Source organism: Peromyscus leucopus, chromosome 12, assembly GCF_004664715.2.
Source record: "Peromyscus leucopus breed LL Stock chromosome 12, UCI_PerLeu_2.1, whole genome shotgun sequence".
Classification (NCBI taxonomy): Eukaryota; Metazoa; Chordata; class Mammalia; order Rodentia; family Cricetidae; genus Peromyscus; species Peromyscus leucopus.
In genome coordinates this window covers 2,422,885-2,439,101 of record NC_051073.1, presented here as the reverse complement: position 1 = coordinate 2,439,101, position 16,217 = coordinate 2,422,885, and the positions used below count along the sequence as shown (strand labels likewise).

At 46.8% G+C, this 16,217-nt stretch overlaps 1 protein-coding gene across 5 annotated transcripts in view; it reads right to left on the bottom strand.

Annotated features, from left to right (window-relative positions):
• Positions 1-13,519, bottom strand: part of Brwd1 (bromodomain and WD repeat domain containing 1) — a 94,381-nt gene extending 80,862 nt beyond the window's left edge. For 3 of the 5 annotated variants that reach the window (XM_037209612.1, XM_037209614.1, XM_037209613.1), the window contains exons 1-4: positions 13,411-13,518; positions 13,265-13,323; positions 13,129-13,158; positions 12,963-13,022 (exon numbers count right to left, since the gene is read on the bottom strand). In XM_037209612.1, the coding sequence (XP_037065507.1) occupies positions 12,963-13,022; positions 13,129-13,158; positions 13,265-13,323; positions 13,411-13,459 (198 nt within the window). In that variant the 5' untranslated portion in view covers positions 13,460-13,518. Of the gene's footprint in view, positions 1-6,575; positions 7,020-12,962; positions 13,023-13,128; positions 13,159-13,264; positions 13,324-13,410 lie in introns of those variants that run through there. The other 2 variants (XM_028879935.2, XM_037209615.1) reach the window with 2 other exon arrangements.
• Between the last annotated feature and the right edge of the window lie 2,698 nt (positions 13,520-16,217).

Sequence of the window (16,217 nt, the reverse complement as noted above, 5' to 3'; positions counted from 1 at the left end):
TGGGACTGGCAGGTGACAGAGATTTGTCCTGTGGGGTAGGCAGGAAAACTCAAGCTACACAACACTTTAAATAAGATTAGACAGAAGTTAATTACACCTCAATAAGGATAAACCACAGAGCAAACACAAAGAGAACTGGAGTTTAACTCATGAAGATGCACACAGTTGAATAACATGACTGTATCTGAAATAAAACTAAATGTTGCCTGCTTATGGTTTCTTTATTTTTTTTAAATAATTTAACTTTAAAAAAAAAAGATTTATTTACTATGTATACAGTGTTCTGCCTGCATGTGTCCCTACAGGCTAGAAGAGGGCACCAGACCTCATGACAGATGGTTGTGAGCCACGTGGTTGCTAGGAATTGAATTCAGGTCCTCTGGAAGAGCAGCCAGTGCTCTTAACCTGAGCCATCTCTCCAGCCCCTATTTAACTTTATTTTATGTGCATTGGCATGAAAATGTCAGATCCCAAGGAAATGGAGTTACAGACAGTTGTGAGTCACCATGTAGTTGCTGGGGATTGAACTAGTGTCCTCTGGAAGAACAGCTAGTGCTCTTAACAGCTGAGTCATTTCTCAGCCCCTCATTTTTATTTTTATGACAGCTTCCCTCTGTATCCCTCCCTGGCTAGCCTGAAACTTGTTAAGCAGATCAGGCTGGCCTTGAACTTGCACCAATCCTCTCTCTCTCTGCCTTAGCCTCCAGGATGCTGGGATTATAGGTATGAGCCACCACATTCAACTTCATTCTCACTAGCTATCTGTATTGGAATGCCCAGCACTTCTGGAATGATAAATCCCACTGGGCAAGATGAACCCACTCAGACTAGCAGGCACCAGCACTGTAGACATCAACATTTTCAAACTCTGGGGCACACTCCTCCAGAGAAACTCTGACACGTGTAATTATAGATCTACAATGACCTCAACTATTGGTTAATGTTCAGCTGGAACCTCCAGCTCACTCCTGCCTGATCTGGAGAGCCCCATTCCTCTCTCTCCAAATCCCACCCTCTCAGAGATCTCTGAACAAAGAGAAGGTACCAGAAAGCCCAGTTCAGCATTCTGGCAGCTGTGGCAGCTCCTCCCCTGAAGTTGCCAGCAGCCCAAGTCCCCGCCTAAGCATTCTAGCTTTTGACCATACTTGGACACAAACCCAGCTTGTGGTAGACACGTCATCACCCCCTGGCCTACAGGGTATATATGCTCCCTGGCTTTAGTTTGAGCGTATGACTTCTCCTGCTTCGATCTCTGGAGCTGGAGAACTCACCCAGAGTTGCTTTGCTCAATAAGCCTATTCTTTTACTTTTTCAATAAGGTCTGATCTGGCTTACTGAGTCAGTGGAGAAACCTATTATTGGGATACAGAAAACTATTAGTTAACAATGGACTTCTGTTCTTAATAAGAATTTTCTTTATGTAGAGTGATAGAAAAAGCTATAGAAAATATCTTTCAACTTCTCAACTCATCTTCCCTACCACCTGGCAGATATTTCCATAAAAGACTTAAAAGATACATCTAATATAAAGTAGTCTTCAAGTGTTTTTTTAATTAATGAACACTTTATGCTTAAGTATATGTAACTCTAAAAACTAATATAACTTACTCCTTTACTACACAGGCTTGAATAATTTAGTATTAAGAAAAATTATGGGCTGAAGTACTTGATGGGCTCCCTGTGACATTATCTCAAAACACAAAAACTTAATTAAAAACTCCTAACAGCCGGGCAGTGGTGGTGGCACACACCTTTGATCCCAGCATTTGGGAAGTAGATCTCTTCCAGTTTGAGGCCAGCCTGGTCTACAGAGCATGTTCCAAGATAGCCAAAGCTACACAGAGAAACCCTGTCTCGGGGGAAAAAAGAAAAACCAAGAACACCTAACACAAGTGTGCATAGTGGCAAAAACCTTTAAGACTTAGCAGAGGCAGGCAGATCTCTTGTTGAGAGGCCAGTGGAACTATAGTGGAACAGTCTCAACACACATACACACACCACCCAACAACAATAAATCACAACCTAGACAGACTCTAGTAAAATATTTCAGAAAGATTTTTTAATCTCAGCAGTTGTGCAGTAGACTTGTGTAAGTCTGCATCAGAGGCTGTAGGTCTGGTTTGCTTCCTTGGGGTGGGTGTTGTTTTGTAGTTCTGGGGATTAACCCAGAGCTTCCTACATGAACAGGAAGCACTCTACAGCCAAACTCCATCACTGCACCAATACTATGAAATGATGCAAGTTTTGTTTTTGAGACAGTTATGGATGGAAGCCTGGGTTGGCCTCCACTCAAGATTCTCATGCCTCAGCTGTCTGAGCTGAGATTGCAGGCACCTGCCTCTATGCACGGACATGTGACTAAGAAGCTGGCTATATTAAGGAGCTGAGAAAATGAAACACAGCTCCTACTTCTCTCACAGCCACTGTATTGAGGATATAAAGACAGCAAATACACATCTGAGAGGTTTTCATACGTGGCTGTACAATAGTAGCAGTGGTTTTTCAATGTGGAAATGTCATATTGTACTGGAGTACAACATTCTTAATAAATGTGAGTATGTTATACAGGATTTTAATGAGTACCTTTTTTGCTAATGACTTATTACTTGCTATTTTATATTTGTTTTATAATACAGGAATGGGGTTAAACAAAAGCCAAGTTCACCCAATCATCTTTGAGTTCAAAATGGGCTGTACAGCAACTTCTAACATCAACAGCACACTTGGACCAGAAACTGCTACCAATGCCAGCACAATAGGCAGCAGGGGTGAAGTTTTGCAGGTGGTTGGACAGACGGGTCGGCAGCAGAAAGAGCACTGACTGCTCTTGCAGAGGGCCTGGATTCTGTTCCCAGTACACATAATGCTCAACTGTCCGCAACTCCAGTCCCAAAGAACCTAACGCACTCTGCTGACTTCTAAAGATACCAGGTATGTTCATGCTGCTCAGACATACATTCAAGCAAACTACTTATAGACACAAAATAAAAATAAATACTAATAAAAGAATGATTTGTTGCTTTGCAAAGGAAGCAAGAAAACTTTCACCTTCAGCCTTGAAGATGAGAAGCACCAAGGCTATTAAGTAGACAATAACCAAGAGCAATCACGATAAGACAGCTATCACACTTAAACTACAACAGCAGCTGGCAAAGAACTCTACAGGCATCAGGGAGATGGTGGCGCATGCCAGAAAATGCATGAGATGCACAAAAAACTCAATGTCTCAACTGACACTGACCAATAGAAAGGCCTCAGCTCTCCAAACAGACAACCTCACATCTACAGCAGCATCTTTTGAGTTGAACACAGTGGGCTCTGGGTTTGGCCTTGTCAACTCAACTTCACTCAACTTCTTGACAACCAGCTACCACTTTTCCAAGCACCTTAACTCAGCAGTCAAGAGCATTGGCTGCTCTCCTAGAGGCCCCAGGTCCACTGCCCTGGTGGCTCACAATCATCCTTAACTACAGTCCCAGGGCATTTGACACCATCTTCTAACTCTATGGACACGAACCACCTATAATACAATTAGACAAAACACCCACACACATAAAACACAGTAAGTGAGTCTAACTGGGTATAATGGCACACACCCTTTAATCCCAGTAATCCAAGGCTGAGGCAGGAAGATCTCTGAGAGTTCCAGCCCAGTCTATATAGCAAGACTTTGTTCCAAAATAAGTAAATCTAACAATTTTTTTTTTTTTAATGTGCGTTGGTGTTTTGCCTGCATGTATGTCTGTGTGAGGGTCAGATCTAAGGAGTTAATAGTTGTGAGCTTCCATGTGGGTGCTGGGAATTGAACTCAGGTCCTCTGGAAGAGCAGTCAGTGCTCTTAACTGCTGAGTCATCTCCCCAGCCAACTAAAAATGTTCTTATGTTTTAATCATAATGACTCCTTAATTAATAAAAGCCATGAGCATGTGCACATACACAAATTGAGTGTATACACAAAAAGTGTTTAAATGCACCTATACAGGCCAGGTATGATGGCATATGCCTTTAATCTTAGCACTTGGAAGACAGAAGGCAATCTCTGAGTTCAAGACCAGCCTAGTCTACATGAGTTCCAGAACAGCAAAGCTAAACAATGAGACCCTGTCTCCAAGTGAATAAATAAACATATGCATACATACTTATGTATATTCACAAATGTCCAAATTCTAAACTCTTTGGAAGAAGTTTTGATCTTACCCTCAAAGCACGTGAAGTCAACTACATCCAACAATGCCCAAGGACATCAACTACAAACTACAAAGGCCTAGTCACCACACTTCTAGCCTGTGAGGAAACATATCTTTACTGGGGTGAACACTTCACTGGACCATCTGTCTCTTTTATACAACAAAGTTCAGTGTAGACTCAAATGCCCAGACATAGCCACACTATGTTCAATGCAGTGCAAGGCTGACAGACAGACCGAGAACGTGTTTGGAGAGGTGGGATGGTAAAGACCCAGAACCAAATTATCTTGGGCTATCTTTGGGCCCCTAAATAGCCATGTATTACTGCCACCTGTGTTTCACCAAAGATCTTCATGGCTAAGAGCTTTCTGGAATATTCTAACAGACCCCACCTTTTTATTACTGTGGGGTTTTTTTGTTGTGTATCTCTGTGTAGCCCTGGATGTCCTTGACCAGGCTGGTCTCAAACTCAAGAGATTCACCTGCCTTTGCCTCCCAGTACTGGGATTAAAGTCGTGAAAACACCACCACCCAGCATTGTTGCTGTTTTTGTTTTTTATTTATCAAAACAGGGTCTCTCGGCAGTCCTGGCCATCCTAAAGCTAGCTTTGTAGATTGGATTGGCCTTGAACTCAGAAATCCACCTGCCTCTGCCTCCTGAGTGCTGGGATTATAAGGGGTGTGCCACTACTGCCCAGTCCAGTCCCCTCAGTTCTAAAAGCTAAGAGTACCATCAGATAACATCTCAAGCTATAAATAGCAGAGACTCCCCACTTGTTGCAATCACCTATTTGATGTTTCCTGTTTTAGAATAGTCTTTTTGTACAGTGTGAAGATGTGTTACTCTCATTTGTTTCCTTAAAGAGCTAATGGCCAACAGGCAAGAAGAGGTTAGAAGGGACTTGCGGACAGGGGGGAAAAAGCCAGGGAATGAAGAAGGGTGTAGTCTAGAGAAGACATGGAGAAAAGAAAGATAAACATACCATGCTAAAAAAAGTAACACCTCATGGTAGAATGTAGGTAAAAAATATGGGTTAATTTAAGTTGAAAGAGCTAGTTAGTAACAAGACTAAGCTATCGGGCGAGCATTTATAATTAATAAGTCTCTGTGTGGTTATTTGGGAGCTGACTGGAGGGACAGAAACTTCAACCAACAGTTTCTACATGTATCAAAAAACTGCCTTTGTTTATGACTTTACTCTGTTGCTAGAAAAATTTCATGCAATTGTTGCCACATTGGGAACATGGTATTTAGGGTAACTTAAATCTTTGTCCCCAGGCCATGGTTACTTCTATTTGGCTATAGGATAAAGTTTCTATTTCCTTTCAAGAAAGCTGTGTTTCTCCATCTACACCAGCCCACCTGAAGAACTGATAAAACAATCTTGTTCATATGGCCAATGGTTTAGACTCAGAATGATGAGCTGGGGCTGTAGCTAAGTGGGAGGGCACTTGTCTAGCACAGGACTCAGAGGTTAAAAGGGAACAGACTTAGATACTCAACTGCAAGGTGACACCATTTGGGGCTGAAGAGATGGCTCAAAGATTAAGGGTACTTGCTCTTACAGAGGACCTGGGTTGAGTTCCTGGAAACCACATGGTGGCTCACAACCATCTGTTACTCCAGTTCCACAAAGTTCCATGTCCTCTTCCGACCTCCGTGGATTAACAGGCACACATGTGACAGTACATACACATGCAGGCAAAGCACTCATACGCATCAAAGTAAATTTTAATGTTTTAAGTGTCACCTAAATGAGGGTCATTTCCGAGTTTTAAAATATTAGGTCAATTTTCCTGGCACTCAAACTCAAGACGGGGTTTGAGGTCAAGTCTGATTTCATAATTGTCAAATTTGTAAGGAGCAACTAAGAAATGGAAGGCAGGTAAAGATATAAAACCCTTGAGTGCTTAAATGTGCTGTAAAACTATTGTAGATGTTCACTGGATTTTACAAAGTAATATCCTTTCTCCTTTCCATCTACTGTGGCTTTTCAGTTAAGATTTTGTTTATAAAAGGAATTTATTACAGTTCTACCTAGAGCTTGTGTGTGTGCATTTTTTGTTTCTTTTTTTTTAAATCATATCCATATGTATTGATATTAAGGTCATGGAACTTAAACTTGAGAGGTAGTGGTCTAGTGTCTTTCCTTGTAAAACATGGTTTTTCAAAATGAAAATATATGAGAAATGTTAAACAAAAAAAAATATTAGCTCAATTCAACAGGAAGACAAGAAAGCCTAGTGTGTCTTATACTTAGGAAATAAAAAAAAAGCTAAAGAAATTCAACAACAACAACAAAAAGACACAAATCCACAACCCTACTTAATGTAGAAAACAACAAAACAAAAATCCATACACCAAGAAACAAATCAATGGCACTTTACCCTGAAGATGCAAACCCCAGTGATCAGGTGAGCCTGTGGACACAAAGCAATTAGTCTCTCAAGCAGCACAGCCAAGGCCACATGACTTGGTGTCACCATAACCCCCAGTCTTCAGTACCAAACACAAAGGTGGCCTGCTGCTTATCTATCCTTTAGTGACCCATAAGTAGGTACCTGTCAGCTGCTCTTGATTCAGATAATAGCATTCATAAAGATTTGTTGTCCTAAGACCCTACAAATGGAAACTAATTAAAACGACACCTATTCTACCTGCAACCTTACAGATACTGATGACTTTGATCTCAACACTCAGGAGGTAAAAAGGCAGACAGATCTCTTAGTTCCAGGCCAGCCAAAGCTACATAGTGTCTCAAAACAAACAAAATAACAAATACTGTTACCACATGAACACAGTATTTTTTATGATTTATTTATATTATGTGCATTAGTGTTTTGCCTGCATGTATGTGTGTGTGAGGATGTCAGATCCCCTGGAACTGAAGTTACAGATAATTGTGATGCCATGTGAGTGCTGGGAATTGAACCTAGATCCTTTGGAAGAGCAGCAGTATTCCCAATCTGAGCAGACTCCACTGAGCAGACTCCAGCCCCTACATACACATCTTTGTTTTCCCCTTTCTTTCCCTTCCAGTTTTCTCTGTGTAATAGCTCTAGCTGTCCTGGAACTCATTTTGTAGACCAGGCTGGCTTTGAACTCACAGAGGATCTGCCTGCCTCTGCCACCACGCCCAGCTACATGCACATCTTAAAGCCACTTCTTTTGGGAAAATTATTAGACCTGTTACAGAACAAAAAGCTGGGGAAGAAGCCCAGCCAAGTGGCACACACCTAAAAGGCCAGCACTAAAGCAGCAGAAGCAGGAGGCTGGCCTACGTCTCAAACTCCAGATCAGCCAGGACTACAGAACGAGACCTGTGCTGGAGGGAGGGAAAAAGACGGGACAGGAAAACAGAACGAGGAAGAAAAGGAAAGGCAAAGTAGAGACTGGACAGAGATTAATTTGCCAAAGAACACAAAAACCTCTCAAGAGGTCTGGAAAGACAGCTCATCGGTTAAGAGTATAAGCCACTCTCGCAGAGGACCTGAGTTCGATTCCTAGTACCCGTGTCACACAGGCTCGTAACTGCCAGAAACTCCAACTCCAGGAGATCCAAAACCTCTGGCCTCTGAGGGCACCCCTGTACGCATGTGTGCTCACGTGTGTACACATACACACACACACACACAATTTAAATATTAAAACAATCTTTAAAAACTTTGCTTACGTGCATGGGTGTTTTGCCGGCATGTACCTCTGTGCACCACGTGTCTTGTGCTCTTGGAGGCCAAATGACAGCACTGATCCCTAAGACTAGGGTCAGACAGTTGTGAACTGTCATTTAGTGCTGGAAATGGGACCCAGGTCCTAACTGAAAGAGCAGCCAGTGCTCTTAACCACTGAGTCATCGCTCATAAATACATTTTTTTTTTTTCAAAAAGAAGCAATTACTAAACAGAAGATTTCTATTTTAAAATCTAAGAAAAATGACAATGAGACCACCATGGCAGCGCACTCCTTTAATCTCAGCACTGGCAGGTCAGTCAGGACTACACAATGGGATCAGTCTTCTCAGAGAATTTAAACATTCAAAATCCCAAAGATAATCTCTAGTGACAGCACAATGTAAGGATGAACTGATTTCTCTTACTGGTTATGGAAGACACTAGCCTATAAAAATGTTGCTCAAGTACCCATGTGATGGCTTCTTGGAACATACACTGTGGAAGAAAACTGACTCCAACAAGCCGAATTCTGACCTGCATCTGCACACTGTGGCACATGCACACATACACAAAATAAACGAAAAATTTTTACTGTGATGCAGTCAAGACTCAATCCCAATCTGTAGCACAACGAGGTGGGAGAGACCTCCTAATGCTCCGCTTTGCTTCGTTCCTAGACAGTCTCTCTACCCAGCCCAGGTTGACCAACCAGTACCTTTGCTCAGCATCTTTTTCTTTGTTTTTTGAGACAGCATTTCTTTTTTTTTTTTTTTTTTTTTTTTTTTGTTTTTGAGATGGGGTTTCTCTGTGTAGTTTTGCACCTTTCCTGGAACTCACTTGGTAGCCCAGGCTGGCCTCGAACTCAGAGATCCACCTGGCTCTGCCTCCCGAGTGCTGGGATTAAAGGCGTGCGCCACCACCGCCTGGCTTTGAGACAGCATTTCTATATGTAGCTCCATCTGTCCTGGAACTAACTAGCTCTGTAAACCATGATGGCCTCAATCTCCAAAAATCCTCCTGCCTGCCTCCCAAGTGCTGGGATCATAGGTATATGCCACTACTGCCTGGCTTTAGTCTCAATTTTTAATAGGCAAGGGTACTCTTGCTCCTAAATACAGGTCAGATTAACAGTACAGACACAAATGTAAGGTAAGGTGTAACTTTGTAAAGCTGTATTTGAACCACCTGGAAGCTTATAAAATTACTAGTGCCCGGACACACCGTAGTAGATTCACATTTGACTGATTGGGTGCCACTGTGGACATACAGAATATGTCAATTCCACCAAATCATTTTTTTTTAATCTGCATTGGTGCTTTGCCTGCATGTATGTGTGAGGGTGCCAGATCTTGGGGTTAGAGACAGTTGTTAGCTGCCATGTGGGTGCTGGGAATTGAACCCGGGTCCTCTTAACCACTGAGTCACTCTCCAGCCCCCAACCAAATAATTCTTATCAAAGGATTGGAACCACCGAGGAAGAGAAACATGGGAAATACTTCCAGCAAACAATCAGATAAAAGTGGATAACCAATCTCTTGGTCTCTTGAGTAAAATGACAGTACAGGGAACAAACTATTAAAGGTTTTATTCAAGTCAAGCATTTGTGTTACACACTTGTAAGCCCAACAAGATCAGGTGCTTGATCAAGGTCATCCTCAGCTATATATCAAGGCCAGATAGCCTGGACTACATTACACCCTGCCAAACACACAACCTGTGATATACAGGCATTCACAAAATTCCATTTTGACTGTGCTAGAGGCTGAACCTGGGTTGTACCCCTCAAAAAGAAATAGCTGCTCCGCCCCCCAATGTCTTTAATCCCTGCACTTGGGAGGCAGAGGCAGGCCGATCTCAGTGAGTTCAAGGCCAGCCTGGTCTACAGAGCTAATTCCAGGACAGCCAGGGCTACAAAGAGAGAGACCCTGTCTCCAGAGAAAAACAAATAAACCAAAAAACAACAGTAGTAATACAACAGTAATTTAGGAATGTATAAATGTGTAGAATTTGCTCTAAAATATTCCAGTGAGACTGGCAAGATGGTTCAGTGAGTAAAGACACTTGCTGCCAAGACTGACAACCTGAGTTCAATCCCCAAGACTCACATGGTGGAACAACACTCCCACAAATTGTTCTCTTAATTGCAACTCACCCACTTAAATGCCTCCCCGCCACAACACACACCAAATAAATGTAACTTACAAAATAAATTACCGGAGGAGGAGAGATGGTGCAGCAAATAAAGGGACTAGAACTCACCCTAGAAGGAGAACCAGCTCTCAAAGCTGTCCTCTGACCGCCACACACCTGCCACGACACTCCAGTGACATCATACACACAACTCCAGCAGTTACAAGAGTTACTTTACAGACTTGCTTAAAAGGCAACTCAATGGGGTGAGAGGACACAGCAGTGCAATTAATCACTGGCTAACAGGTAGTTCAATGAAGTTGAGAACAGATACAGCATTCTGATTAATCATTGGTAACAGGTATCTGGTGAGAGAGTCACCATTCCATTTATCTGTTGAAAGATTTCATTGACAGTAATAAAAATGGAATGCCTCAAACGGAAACTAACATAAAAATAGCAAACTGGTAAACTGCAAACTGTTAACATGTACAGAATAATTCTAATTTTGTGTATACTTGAAATAGCACAAACCTAAATTCTAAAGAAAAAAAGGAGAGTATCTAGAAGTCTAGAGGCTGTATACATCCTCCACAAAACAGTAACAACCATGTCCTGGGGCCGTGAGAGGCTCGGCAGGTAACACTTGCCTGAGTCCCACTGCCCCCTCCCACAGGTGTACCCTGACCCCACTCCTGCACATGTTTCCAACCACCAGGGGTACAGTGGTAAGGGAAAGGACACCCAGACAGTAATCAACCAGATGGTGAGAAGTGAGACTGCATGAGCCACTCAGGCACAGAAAATTCAGATACCAGTACCTCAAGTGGGTTTTAAGCAATTCTTAGCAGCAAAAAGACAAAAAGAAAACAAACTCCTCTCTGGACTTTATAATGTGGCTTCTGCAGTAAGGCAAGGTAAGGTAAGCCCTACATTTGTTTCTTCATTTCTCCCCAGCAGGACTACAGTGTCAACAATAGCTCTGGGTTTTCCCCCCTTCACAGGCTTGTTTTTTATTAACAGGAGTAAAACTATGAGACAAACTACTTAAATGTTCCCTAGACTTTCAAAAAAACACCTGATGCACACCTTTAGTCTTAGCACTTGGCCTGGTCTACAGAGTGAGTTCCAGAACAGCCAGGGCTACACAGAGAATCGGATGGACACAAACACACACTACAAGACACCTGGAGTTAGCCAGGAAGGGGTGTGGCTCCAGAGTACAACTCTGCCCAGCTGGAGCTGTAAATCAGAATCCTAGCCCTTGTCTGGCAGGAAGGACTATGGTAAAACCCTGCCTGTGGGTACAGCACCAGAAGAGGCCTTAGATTCACACCCCAGCATGCACACACCCACCAGCCTTAAAACATCAAACCTAGGGAAACAAATTTGGCCCATTAGCTTTTTAGAAAGCTCTTGAAAATATTCACTTATTCACTTTAAGTGTATTACCTGTGTGTACATGTGTGCACACATATGCTTGACAGTGGAAGGCAGATATCCACTTGTGAAAGTAGGTTCTCTCCCTCCTCCACTCGGGTCCCCAAGATTAAACCCACGTTAGGATTGGCAGAAAGTGCTTCTAACTGAAAAGCCATCTCACCAGCCTGAAGCATTTGCTATACAAAAATAATCCTAAAAAGACAAATTAAACAAGCCAGCAACCGCGTTTTATTCACAGCTCCCAGTGTCACAGCTAACACCTGGCTAAGCACACAACAGGCATGGATCCACTAGAGCACCTGCCCAGCACTACTGAGCATTCTGGGTTCAATTCCTAGCCCTGAAAGTTCACATTTATACACACACTACAAATCCCCTGACTGACTTCTTGACTACTCTAGGACGGCCTCCAGTCCTGGTATGTGGGGAAGCCAGTGTGATGGCGCTCCTGTAATCCGGGCCCAGTACTGAGGGGCTCGAGGAAGCAGCACTCCCAGTCAAGGCCAAAAGTCGGCTGTGGAGACTCGGAGGTCGTTCTCAACTGTCCTCTGTATACAACACTGCTCAGTGTGGGCTAACAAATCAAATTAGTTAAGACAAATTTTTCATCTTAACTTAAAATTGTAAAAACTATTTTCCTGGAACGTTTCTGTTCCATTAACGATAAACCAAACCCCCAACTTCTGTTAACTGGAGAAAACTCAATCATACACCACATAACCTCTGTCTAACCAAGTGTAGGGAGGAGAATGAAAAGGGAAATACAAGTTAACACACAAGTTAGCACTCAAGAAAACCAGGACTTTAGTCCCAGCTCTTGGAGGAAGAAGCAGATCAGAGTTCGAGGCGAACCTGGTCTACACAACGAGTTCAAGTCTAGCCATAGGTACATCATGACACCCAGTCTCAAAAAATGGATGGACGGAAGAATGACAACTGAAAGCCTGTACTATATTACTACTACACATACAGCAAGATCACGTGTGAGCCAACTTCCTAAGGCGGTCAACAAACACGGCTCGGAGAAGCAAAGGTACTACACTGGCCTATCACGCAGCAGAGGGAAAAAACGAGCGGAAAAAAAGAAACACACAGCCAGGGACCGACCGTTCCTCCACCTTCACAGACTAATGACTATTCCTAGGGAACAAGTGGTCCGGAGACCTGGGCGGGGCCGGGGAGGAGAGACCAATGAGAGCTCGAGTTACAAGTCGGCATGCAGGGCGCCGAGAGCGCCCCTCTGAGTGGCTGGCGGCGCACCTGGAGACCCAGCCGGGCCGCGAGCCAGGGGCGCCCCCGCCCGCGCCCCGCGCCGCCCCCAGGACCGTTTTCTGCCAAATCTGCCCCCAGCCCCCACCGAGAGCCCTCGGGGGTGGGGGACGGGGGTCGGACAGTCGCCCAGAGCTGCCGGGCCACCGTGAACCCCCCCGGGAGCGGCCCCGCGGCGCCAGCACGGGAGCGGAGACCCGGCCGGGGACGCGGGCGGGCGGGCGAGCGCGCGGGGGACGCGGGAGGGCGGGCGGTGCTCACCAATTCCTCGTAGCTCCTGTTGTGCTCGTTGCCCTCCCAATCCAACCTCTTCGGCAACAGCTGGAAAGAGACACGGAAAGGGCGTCCGAGTGACCACCGCGGCCGGGAGGCCGGGCGGGACGGGGACGCGGGGACGGGGACGGGAACGCGGGGGCGGATGACCGACCTGGTACTGCTCCAGCTCCTGCACCAGCACCTGCGGCAGAGACGCACGGTCAGACCCGGCCGGCTGCTGCTGCTGCTGCGCCCGCCCGCCCTCCTGCCCTCCGGTCTGCTCGCCCTCCCTCCCCGCTCGCACTCACCTGCGCCGCTCGGCGACACGGGCCAGCCGAGAGGTAGCGGGCGATGAGGAAGTACAGCTCTGCGGGGAGAGAAGACAGGGGCGGTCAGCGGGCGGCCGCGCGGCGCCGGGCCGGACCGGGCCGGGGGACGCGCGGCCGCGTCTTACCCGACTCGATGAGAGGCACCGGACGTCGGGCTGGCGGAGGCTCAGCCATGGCGGGGCGCGGGGCGGGCGGGCGGGAGCGAGCGGAGCCGAGCGGAGCGGAGCGTGTAGGCCGCGCCGAGGCCTGACCGGACCGGCGTCCCTCCCCCCGCCTCCCCGGCTCCTCAGGCGCGCGCCGCGCCGCCGCCGCCATGCCGTGCGCGCCGCGCGCCCGACGCGTCCGCGGCAGGAAGTAGCGCGGGGCTCGAGGGGGTAGGGGAGCGAAGTAGTCCCTCCGGCGGGGAACCGCGCGCGCGCGCGCACACGGCGTGGCAGGACGCGGGGGGGGATGTGGCGGCGACCCCACCCCCGGCCCGCCTCCGCGTCCTGCGTGTCGGGGGCGTGAAGCGCAAACGAGGCCTGCGTCGGTGGAGCGGAGCGGGAGCGGGGCGGGACGGGGGCGGGGAAGGCGCGCGCGCGTGGCCCGGATCCCTGCGCGCGGTGAGGCGGCCGCCGGCCTTTGTGCGGCGGAGGAGGCGAGCCGAGCCGAGCCGGTGCGGAGAGACCGAGGGGGCGGGGCGGCCGGCGGGGGCGGGGCCTGGGAGGACGACGGTCACCTGGGCCCGGCCTCAGGACCCCGAGGCTAGGGAGGAGCGGTGCGGGAGGACGGCGGGACCCGGAGCGCGCCGGGCTGCGGGGACTGCGTCACCGCCTGCCTGGCGGCCGGGCCCGGCCCGCACCCCGTGGGGACCCGCGGAGAGGGAAAGATTCCGTGTGCGGATGACGGAGTCTGCGGGTTCGGCCTGACCTGGCCGGGGACTGGAGGGACGCGTGGGAAGAGCGCTGGGGCCACATGTGTCAATCCTTCCGGGACCTGAAGCTGGAGACGGGTGGAAGAGTGCCAGACGATTCCCCTAATTACCACGCCGGGCTCCTGACCTAACCGGATCTGTTGCACCATGTCCAGGGTGCGCTGACGGGGCTCTGACGTAGAGGGGTGAACAGAACTAAACATGGCCATTGTTAGAGTTCTTAAGCAGCAAGCAGAAAAAAAGACTAATGCCTGACCCCAGCCGACCGGACTGTTTGTTCCAAAATATCGGAGGACGGACACTCTCGGGGGGACTAGTCTCTCGGGGACTAGAGGGTGGGGTTAGGGTGGGGTTTGCATCCATAAAGGGTCTAGGGGGCTTTAGCTGTGTCTCTTTCCCCGGACAGCCACGGAGTGCTGGGGGGCTGCGCTTTCTTTCCTTCCTCTCTGCGATGATCCCGCAGGCCTATCAAGGTCATTTGTAGGAATCTTGTCTTGTGACTAAGGCATTCTGATCAGCCATTCTCTACCCGCGAGCATAACCTCTGCTGCATATGGAGGCTGAAAGAGGTGTCCTAGTCGTGCCCAGTCAAGAGTCACTGCCTGGTCCTTGGACTGGCTCCAACCATCAGGTGTATGATCTTAAGCAAATCACTTTACCCCTGCGTCTCAATTGGCCTTACCTGTAAACTGCAGCCAACAGTGCACCTACCTCATCGCATGAGGATTTAATGAGCTAATAGCGTTTCCAGCATCTGAGTTGACTTTGGTGAATTACATGGAATACTGAAAGTACACATAAATACAAAGATGACCCACACCTGTTTGGATACTGCTCACTCAACAAACACCAAGTGATAAGATAAAATGTTGAAACAATAAGCTCCAGTGTTCCCATCAGAACAGTTTGGTGCCCTTTAGGGGAAATGTGAACTCTAATGATAAGATTTAGGGCACTGGTATAAAAAGCAAGTTTTCACTCTACCAGGGATTTCATGCATTTGACCGTGAAAGCCAAAGTTTCAGGCCGAGGAGGTCGCACCACCGTCTTTGGCTTGCCTAAGTTTGATCCCGGGCACCGCATAAACTGAACACCTACTAATCCCAGCACAGGCAGCGGTGAGAGGTTCAGAAGTTCAAGGACATGCTTAGCTACATGGCAAATTTGAAGCCCCAGGATACATGAGATCCTTAAAAACAAGTTTTGTCCGAGTATCCAGGGTGACTGATAGACAGAACCAGAAAGTTTGCAAATGAATTGAGATAACTAGAAAGTTCCAGTCAAGGAGAGGTGGCAATGTGAGACCAAGGTGCAGAAAAGTATTACTTAGTAAACCTGAGAGAGTTTTAAAAAGAGGATGCCCTGGAACTGTAGCCCTAAGGATGAAGGGACTAGGTTGGGTGTGGCACCAAATTAAAGAATCTCGGGTGTAACTAGTGGCACTTTTGCCACCACCATTGCAAAGGCTTACAAGCCATAGTTAAATTGTTACAGATGGGGCTGAAGAGACAGCTCGGTGGTTAAAGAGTTTAAGTTTGTTTCCCAGCACCCACATGGTGGGTTATAACCACCCATCACTCCAGTTCCAGGGGCTTTGATGCTCTCTTCCAACCTTTTCAGATGATTCTCGTGGTGCACATATGTACATGCAGGCAAAACAATCATTCACATAAATTGAGGTGTTTTTTTTTTTTCTTTTGGTTTCTCGAGACAGGGTTCCTCTGTGTAGTTTTGTGCCTTTCATGGAACTCACTTTGTAGCCCAGGCTGGCCTCAAACTCACAGAGATCCGCCTGCCTCTGCCTCCCGAGTGCTGGGATTAAAGGTGTGCGCCACCACGGCCCAGCAAATTGAAAATTTTTTAAAGATGCATAACTTTGGAACACTTTATTTACATTTTGACTCAGATATTCCTTTGGATACTACGATACAAAGCTCCCAAGTGACAAGATGGGGTTGGAGGAAGCATTATAGGGAAGCTTTAGCCTTTGTTTTTTTGTTTTCCCCTATGTGTATATGT